This window comes from Penaeus chinensis, chromosome 29 (assembly GCF_019202785.1).
Source record: "Penaeus chinensis breed Huanghai No. 1 chromosome 29, ASM1920278v2, whole genome shotgun sequence".
Classification (NCBI taxonomy): Eukaryota; Metazoa; Arthropoda; class Malacostraca; order Decapoda; family Penaeidae; genus Penaeus; species Penaeus chinensis.
Window position 1 is genome coordinate 6,257,357 of NC_061847.1, and position 10,000 is coordinate 6,267,356.

Here is a 10,000-nt window from a genome sequence, read left to right on the forward strand (position 1 = left end):
GGGAAAAAAGAAAAAGCATATAAAGAATTTTCTTCATTACTTGGTGATTTCTGTCTTTTGCAGCTCTTGCAAATTGAGCATGATTGACTTTTTTTTTCAATCCGTTACAGGTCCAAAACTGGTTAACCTCTCCGGCTGATGAACGGCCAGATATTATCATGGTGTATTTTGAGAAGCCCATGTCCGCCATCCAAGAATTCGGTCCCTTCTCTGACGAGGTAAATAACATCTTCAAGATCAAGACGCAGCGCAAGTAGACATATCAGCTGCAATACCATAAAAAAGATGGAAAAAGTGATCGTTTCGAAGCTAATTCCCCCCCCCCGTTTACCCTTGCAGGCAAAGTATTCCCTCAGCTTAGTGGATAAAGAAATTGAGAAACTCATGATAGCCTTGAATAACACCAACCTCGTCCAATGCCTGAACATCTTGGTGGTTTCTGACCACGGGGCCGCCACTGCCTCCTGTTCCTCTTCCTTCTACCTTGAGAGCTTCTTTCCAAATATCACTAAAAAGGCAGAAGTGTTCACGGGTGCTGTGGGAAGACTAAGGGCAGCTTCAGGAGACAAAGGTAAGGGATGAGAATGATAAGTTGAGGCCAGAGGACGCAACTATACATTTTGAGATAATGCATAAGTTCCTGTGCTTGATTAATATTATATACGTTTGTTTAACTGATATTTGTGATTGTTTTATTGGCTGAATTTCCATCACACAACGTTTTACTATACCAGAGACAAACAATGAATGGTAGGGCAAAACCCTCATTGGGGATGTTACCATATGTTTGTACCGTCATTACCATTATTAAGAATTCTTGCTTGTCCAATTCCCTGAAAACGTGTAGTAGAGTGCGAGGCAGAATTTACAGATTGGGAACATACAACTGAGTTGGTATTTTCATACCTTAAAAACGATGAACGCCAGGTGAACCAGGCTGGAAATCAGGGTCGTCGCCGTCGGGAACTAGTTAGCTATAAATTTCCAGGAATTGGAGACACCCTCCACGTTTGAAAGCCATTGGGAGACTGATTTCAAATTATAACTTTTACCGATATCTATTTGAACGGGAGTGGCCATTTGCGGTTTTCAAGTTGTTTAACGTTCAGTGGGTGAGTCTATCAAACCACTGGTCTCGTGCTCTAACGACTTCCACATTGGCAATGATTATCTTATTAACCAGATAAGTATCCAATTAATAATTTGACGAGGATTTTCATTCAGAAGACTATTCCGATGCCATCAGAGATGATTTCGGAACAAAATAGTACGATTTTACTTAGCAACAAGCTTACACCCCAAGAATAAGGAAGATAAATGGAATGAAGACATAGTTTACTTCCGGGAGGAGGAAGACAACGCCGGGAGCCAATCGGTGATGACTGAACAATAATGTTCCTATTTACCCAATTTAAAACGGACTCATTTGATCATCATAATGAGGCATTTGTCATGAGAGCCAAAGGACGTCAAAGGCTTCCAGCCACCACGAACAAAGCGATTGTCATAAACTCTTTACAAACTTGAAGCAGTGGTCGGTCGTCTGGAGGAAGTTTTCGGCCACGCCCTTGGGTTTCTTGCCACTGCAGTCTTCACAACAGCGCTGACTATGACCGGTCCCGTCGATGACTTTACCAACTTCTCTGTGACGAATGATCTCGACACCTCTCGAGAGGATGACAATCTTTCTCCAGATGCCGGCCTGTAGTTGTCACGTAAGAGGCGAGGACTTGACACCCCCCCCCCCCCCCTCAATTACATCTTCACGGTAGAGGAATTCACGATATAAGGCAATTCGTGGATGATTTGGTTAATAAGGTAATACCGATAACTGGTAAAGAAATGTCGGCTGAAATTGTTACGTCCATCATTTTCATTACACGTGCCTTTTTCTTATACTCCGAGAGTCTAGAGTACCTACTTCTTACTAATGTTATGTTCACGTAATCAAGCGCCCCAGTGAGCTTCAAAATGCATGGAAACGCCACCGAAATGCCAATGGCTTTGCACCTTCGGTATTTGGCATCCTTTACGTGCCCCTCCCCCTTTGAAACAAGTTGGACCCTGTCAGTGTACAGAAGTGTCCAGGGATCAGTAAGCATAACATAACTGAAGGAGCCTTGGGCCGGGGCTTCCAGAAATGACGAGGAGACACTGTCCTTACAGACTGTTTAACTAACCCTTACTCTAAATTATGGTCTGGTGATATACTTTCATCGTTTGTCATTTCTTTGTTTGCATAGTGTATGCTTTATTAGCAAAACGTTTCGAAAAATGACTTGCAGTGCCGCCACTGAAAAAGGACAGAATACGCAGTGAAGTGTCCCCGTTCTCGAGCTGTTGTTTTTTACGTTATACGTTAAAATGTATACATTAGGGTTGTATTCCCCCCCCCCCCCCCCACCCCATTTTTCTCTTGTTTTAGTAACAGATATCGTCAATGGGAGGGAGTTCACTGTCATAAAGTGTAATATTTATATGACCACTACCGTAATCATCACGTTTTTTTTTTCTACTTCGTTTGACAGCTGTGGAAGAGGAGATCCTATCGGTGTCCCAGTGCAAGAACCCTCGAGTACGAGTTCTCCCAAAGTATCTCCTGCCACGAAGGTTAGTAAGTCTCGTTGGTTCAAAATTTACTTTAATCTAAAAAAAAAAAAATAATAATAATAATAAAAAAAAAAAATGAGCATTCAATTTTCTGTCTATCTTTGTCAAGATTGGATTCTGACTACCTGGTATTTTTACGTATTTCTAAGAGACATCTGCGATCAACAGAGATTTGGATTGTTTTCCTAGGAATAGGAATGGGAATATGGGAAAAATGTTTGCACGATAATCCAAGTTGGCATGCCTATGTTGTTTCTATTTCTTCTGTTTATAAAAATAACATTTTATCAAGCTATTATCAAAATAGCTTTAACGTAATTATGATCCAGTTCACACACACTACCCATTCCATCAAGTGTCTCCACCATTTTTGTTACCATAAGTCCATACATATATTGCATTAGCATTACGTTTGTTTCGTTCACATGTCTAGCGATGATATCATATAGATATTATATATATGTCAGGAAAATCAAAGGAATAATGTCATGCTGTCACTCGCAACAGCCATGATTCGAGGAGTACTGAAGTTCGGCAAATTCTTGAAAAAAACGTCCATTATTTGGGAGATTTGTGTGCGCAAAATATGAAGCCCTGTGTATTAAATATCAATACTGAGCGTAAATGTAAATCGGAGGCTGGATGAATGTATTCGATTTCAGGCAAGTTTCAAACTCAGCATACAATATACATTACACGTTAGTTGATCCCAAAATAATAACCGATATGTTTCAAATGAACCTTGAATATAAATTCCACATTTATTCACTTTTTTTCGCACCTCCTGCAATCGATTCACGCACCTCAAAAACTCGCGCATCCCAACCTTGGAACCGTTGATCAATTACAATTTATACGAGGAGGAACCCGTTTCATAAATAGGTTACAGACACCAGTGACTGAATTAGAAAGAACCTGTATTACAAGGTCCATACAAACTACTCATAAAGTCACAAATTTCCATTATGTACCTCTCTGTTTCATTACTAATTGTACGAGGAGGAAAACTCTTCATATATACAGGTTAAAGCCACCCGTTGTATGAATTGGAAATACCCTGCGATACACATATCCATTATGTATATCTTCTTTGTCTCATTTATTATTTACTTGCAGATACCACTATGCCAATAACGACCGAATAGAAGAAGTTATTTTGGACACGAAACCAGATACCCGGATTGTAGTAGACACTAAGAATTATTGTAAGAAAGGTGAACATGGATTCAATAATTTGGAACCAAGTATGCAGGTAAGAAAGACTATGAATGTTAATTATTATTCCATATACTGCATGGTTTTAGAAGTAAAGAGAGAGAAAAATGGCACAGGAATTAGTAGTGTCGAAAATTATTATTTTATTTTAATACCTCTTGATAAAGACTTTCTTGTGTTCATTTACAGGCAACTTTCATTGGTTTTGGACCAGATCTGAAAGTGAATTATACAGCGCGTAGCTTCCGGAATGTTGAGCTATACAACCTGATGAGTCACCTTATTAAAGTCAAGCCAAGTCCCAATAATGGTGAGAATATGTTCAAAACGTGTGTATGCATATATATAATATATATATATATATATATATATATATATATATATACACTCTTTCCCTTTTCTCTCCTTCCCTTCCCCCCTTTCTCTCTCTATATATATATGTGTGTGTGTATGTGTGTGTGTGTGTGTGTGTGTGTGTGTGTGTGTGTGTGTGTGTGTGTGTGTGTGTGTGTGTGTGTGTGTGTGTGTGTGTGTGTGTAATTTTCTCTCGAACTAACTTCAGTTTGATAAATTTAGAAAGAAATTAAACTTATATATGTATTGTAAGATAAATGAGGTAAGAATGACAACCATAAGTTATTCATTAGGCACACTGGGTAGCTTGGACCACTTACTACGCCACATGCCGAAGCGATCTCCTCGTGACACACACAAGAATCTCCTAGAGGAAGAGATATTGCCTCTGATCAATAGGAGAAAAGTTCCTGACAATGCAACGGAAGAAACGTGCATGTGTATCTTCGTAGAGCAAGTGGAACCTGAAGTAAGTTTAAATACTTTTTTCTCTTTACTTTCGTGATCATGTTTGAAGAGATTACGATGGATTTATGTTGCATTTCGATATAAGTGTTTTGATGATGCAAGATTCTTTCAGTTTGCGTAGTGTAAAACTATATATAGTAAGGTCGCACACGCCAAGGGCAAGCCAAGAGCCATCTACCGTAAGGGGATCGCGTGGGGAAACGTGGGATTTGGGTGGGAAGGGGTGGGGGAGGGTGTATTTTAAAAAGTCAGCGAAAGTGGAAAATTAAAAGACCGAGACAAGTATCGCATTTTTTGATGAGAAAGAAAGAGGAAAATTGAACAAAAAAATCGAGCTCAGATTGAGTCACGGAATTTTCGATCCGGTATTACGCGAACGAATGAACAAACCCCATCCTTAGTGTACATACTACCACAACAAGATGGAAGCAAAATCCTTCTAAACCCTCTCCCTTTTTTCAATCATCACATTTTCTACCCGGCTACTTCAGCAATTACAATATCCTGTACATTTACAGATGCAATTAGAGTTTACCTTATGGCCGAAACGGAAGGAAATGTGGGAAGGGACGAACCTCTGACGACCTTCTGCGGCTGGATCACAGTTATTGTACTTCACAGAATTTAGTGTCATTCACGAGATCTTGGCACTTTTATTTAGCGTTTGTTTTTTCACCGGAATGTCGAATGCGAATCGAAAACACAAGTAGCACTGTAAACAAGTTTCGAGCAATGAGCACTGTGACAATCGTTCAAGTTTGCCGGTAGGAGGCGGCGGATGTTCAAGTATTTCTAATAAATCTACGTAGAGAGTAATGTACAATGCTTGACATATTTAATGGATGTGCATTTGATAAAAAAAAAAGTCTTTTGATATAATTTGGCTTGGATGTGCATGGGTCTTTCCCAAGGTACATTTGCGTTGATTTCGTCTTAACAGGTGGCTTCTGGAAATTAATTTTAATATATACTAAATGTAGAGTTTCATTTCCTACAACAGAATGATCTTCAATTCTCTCAAATGCGGCCGTTTTTGTATGCTTTCATCAATTGTATAAGTTGATAGAATATAATTTTTTTATGGTAGCGTTACTGCGTATACATACAATGAATTAGATAGTTTGTGAATGTAGGCATCCTATAGTTAAAAATATATTTCAGAGTTTCAGTAATCTCTTTGCATAAATTTTTCAAGTATCAGTTCCAAGGTCATCATAAAGTCGATAAGAGTGATGATAAACTCTGTAAGTAGATTGCCTATACTACATTTACCATTAATGTTCTATTTTAGTACCTGCATAATCCTGCTCACCCTAGTTTCTTCATCATTTCAATGTTTCTTTATCATGTTCATCTTACAGTTGTTTATTATTTATATTTATTAAATTGGTTCCTACTTCTTATCATGATTTATCAGGTTGAGTTATTCTATAACATTTATGATTTGTGCTGTTTCTTAGCTCTTTATAAGTTTTGTCAATGTACTTTCTTTGTAAGCTTGATGTATAAGAGCTTGGTTTTATGTATATTGGGTTTGATATTAAACATGAGTACTAAATTGTGCTAATTGTGCATGTTTGCCAAATAGCAGTTGTTTGATTATAAGGGTTTTATAAATTATTAATGATGAGAATAATAATGATAATGAAAAAAAAAAGTAATATAAAAAAGCAGTTTATTGGGTATCTACTTTATATTTTATTTTCAGATGAAAATATTTAATTTCTAGTTTATGATTACAAATATGGTTATGCTTTCTCTCCAGGTAGATTATGTTACTGCAAATATCAGCAGTAACAGCACCAACAATGCTACCGAGACTGAGGATTATGATGACTCTGCAAATGCTATGAGTGAAGAGGAGCTGAAAGTCTACTTGTTCCACCAGCAAAATTACCATAATCCATGGGGCCTTGTAGGATATTCCAATCCAGATCATTTACAGGGAAAGATGAAGATCCTCCTACACAGTGACTATGTTATAGGTTGGTACAATGCTTGGTCTATTTTTTTCTAAGGAAAAAAGTTGGTTATGTGTATTGGTTCAGGGAAAATTGGGACTAACTTGAGTGTTGATCACAACAGAATTGCTAACTGCTTTTGCAATTATTTGTATTCTGAATCATGTTATAATCTTGCTAGTATGGTTTTATTGAAGTAAAATGAAAGGTGAATTTCATTTAGTTTTATGAAAATGCCATATATAGATCAGAAAAAGTAATTTTTAATTTTCCATTTGTAAGTTCAGCCTGGAGCATTGTTAATGTGTGAATGACCAGTTATGACTCTTACATCCAGAACACATATCTCCCACTCAAATTTGCATGTATTTGGATACAAGAGTCAAAATTGGCAGTTACAAATCATTAACCCAGACTGATGAACTTTTAAGGAAGGAACTGCACTTATTTTCATTTATTTTTTCATAAAAAATATTTTTATAACTGCCAGGTCTACAAGAGCAGCTGAATCTTGGATTATGGGTGAGCTTCACAATCAACAAGACTATAGTAACAGGGAATGAAGACCCTGACAAAAATGAGGACACGGAGGTTAATCAAGAGGTATATTTCCTTTTTTACTGCTGTGCTGAAAAATACAGACAATAGTATAAAATTGCCATTGGGATAAAAAAGTTAATGCTCAAAAATGTAAAAAAAAAAAAAATTTCATGTGCTCAAGAAATAAGTATTTGTAATGGTTCAATAATGGCACTTACCAGTTATCTATAGATTGTTTTTATATCTGTGGTTAGTATTTGAAGTTTAAATCCCTTTCCTTCTGATAATAAAGTAACTAGGTTGTAGACATTCTTCATCAGCATTTTTTGTTACTAAAACCGAGTAACTGTCAGTATAAACACTACTTATTCTTTTTATGATAATCATTAGGAACATAAAACTAGAATAGTAAGATGCTTCAAACTTCAGTAAATACCACTGCATATTTCAGTCTGCATTGTAAAGGTAGAGCATTGAGTAAAAGCAGTTGTTTTTACAGAAGACGGAGAGACCTCCACCATGCTGGCAAGCAGACCAGAGATTAGAAAGACTTCAAGAAGACCAGTGTGACAATATCCTTAACAGTCAGTCTTATAAGGATAAGGAAATAACTCTTATGCAGTTATATCCTGAGGGTATGTTAGATGATGCATTTTCTTTTTTTCTTTTTTGTGAGCGTATTTTGCATTTTATTACTATTTCAGTAATTTGTTTTGTATTTATGTAGACTAGATAAAGCCTTGTGTATTTGAGGTGAAACAATAATGTATAAATTTATAATTTTATTTGGTTAGTGTGTAATATATTGTATGAAGTGGTTCATACAGATACTTCATGACATACACTTTGTCAGTTCACTAATATCAGTTTTTTTTATGTTTTAAACATTATCGTATCACCAAACTTAACTAATTTATTGTATGAGCATCCAGTGGCTTTTAATAATGCAGAATAAACTTGAACCCTTTCAGTAAGAGTTGACAATTTTGTCTAGTCTCAGGGGAGGCTATCTGGAAGCTGATTGGTCGAGCCTGTGGGCTGCCATACTCAATCAGCTATTGACTGCTGCATGTGGGATGGGAAGCGGGTTTTTTCCTATTTTTCTCAATGACAAGTGATCATAAAGACAAATGTATCATCAACATTACAGTGATAAAAGAATGATTTATATGAAATAGATACCATCATGATAAATTAGTTGCTGTTTTGAAAAATTGCACCAAGTCCTTTATCAGGTCATTATGTTTGAAACTCAAAACATTTTTTTTGGGTGACCAAGATAAGTATGTGGTCCATACAGGGCCAGCAATTAATCCAGGATTAGTTGTTGTAAATGAATGTGGTCCATATAAGTAGTTTAGAGTATACTATATTCTGTGTGTCACTTAGTTATTCTGTGATAGTTTTAAACTTTTGCTTCTGTGCATAGGCTGTTCTGACTGTGTGAGGTTTAAGTAGGTATATTTTGTACCTCGCCACACACAAGTCTTGACTCGACTTTATTAGGTAATAACTCAGTGACTTAATTGAGCTTCCTTAGTCGTAAAGAGAGCCAGCATTTTGATTTTAACTTTTTTTTCCAGAACTTGAAACTCAGGAACTGCTGGCTGCAGAAGGTTACCTACTATCTAACATGGCTCCTATGAAGGCTGGGTACATGAAGGGCGCTTATAAAGCCATGATCGGAGCTATTCAGTGGTGGGCAGCAAATAAAGGGGGAATTAATGTTGTTCTTGGTCCTGTCTTTGATTATGACCTTAATGGGAAAAAGGATAATATGCCGGATGTTATGTGAGTATTTATAGTTAATTGTATTTAATGTTATATGTATATAATGTGGTGTGTATATTTTTCATAATATTAAGCATTATTAATTATTACATTTCAATTCCATTGTATGCTGATATGAGTCTTTCTAAGCACTTTCCAATAAAATAATATTGTTGTTCTTTAATGCTGCAGATTGTATATTCTTCTCCAGCAGCACAGAGTAACCATACTTTAATATTTTTCAGGAAAACAGTGATACCACTGGTCCCAAGTGATTACTATTTAGTGATTACCTCTTGTAATGGTTCTCCAGTTACAAAGTGTCCAGTAGAGCAGCTGGATGTATTACCATTTGTCTTTCCAAATTCAGATGTCCAGGATAATTGTTTCATGGTGAGTATATGTGAAGTTATGTGTGTATATGTTGTTGCTATTATTTTTCAGTTTTATAAAAGAACTGGTTTTCTATATTTCCCTTTTGTGCTATTGCAGAGTGATATGGAATACTTGCACTACCACTTGACAACAGTGAAAGACATAGAACTACTGACAGGCTTGCGATTCTTCAGAAATGTCAATATCCGTGATAGAGTAATACTCAAAACAGTTCAACCAACTGCTGTGTGGGATCTGCCTGCTGAAAGAGCTACAACAAGGAAAGTGAACAACAGGAATGGCAAATCAGAAAACATTCCTGTTGAAGAGGTTAATGCAGAGTAAAGGGTAATAAGTGCGAAAGCATTTTGGTTAATATGATAATGTGTATTCTCCTTCCAAGATTGTGCAGAGACATACCTGAATGTGTAAACTCTGCAAATTATCAAGCTGTGATATAATGTATCTGATGTTACAAATGAAATATAAATTTCTGATGTGAAATAATCATAGCAGAAGCCCCGATTGTGGAAGAAATATAATATAGATTTCTATTTTTGAAAATATGGAGTCACCCTTGGTTACAAATACATTAAAAAGAATCATTTAAGTATATTTTAGCTGTTTATTCTCAATTTAATTTGATATATATATATAATATATATATATATATATATATATATTTATATATATATATTAAGTAATAT

General features: G+C 36.2%; 1 protein-coding gene across 1 annotated transcript in view; it reads left to right on the forward strand.

Moving 5' to 3' along the window:
- The window catches only part of LOC125040712 (venom phosphodiesterase-like), a 33,026-nt gene extending 23,206 nt beyond the window's left edge, over nt 1-9,820 (forward strand). Inside the window, exons 7-18 of the mRNA XM_047635406.1 lie at nt 111-218; nt 340-571; nt 2,529-2,610; nt 3,727-3,862; nt 4,015-4,135; nt 4,473-4,648; nt 6,413-6,632; nt 7,099-7,211; nt 7,648-7,783; nt 8,732-8,939; nt 9,164-9,311; nt 9,411-9,820. Coding sequence (XP_047491362.1) covers nt 111-218; nt 340-571; nt 2,529-2,610; nt 3,727-3,862; nt 4,015-4,135; nt 4,473-4,648; nt 6,413-6,632; nt 7,099-7,211; nt 7,648-7,783; nt 8,732-8,939; nt 9,164-9,311; nt 9,411-9,638 — 1,908 coding nt within the window. The 3' untranslated portion in view covers nt 9,639-9,820. The remainder of the gene's footprint in view (nt 1-110; nt 219-339; nt 572-2,528; nt 2,611-3,726; nt 3,863-4,014; nt 4,136-4,472; nt 4,649-6,412; nt 6,633-7,098; nt 7,212-7,647; nt 7,784-8,731; nt 8,940-9,163; nt 9,312-9,410) is intronic.
- Nucleotides 9,821-10,000: the final 180 nt, after the last annotated feature.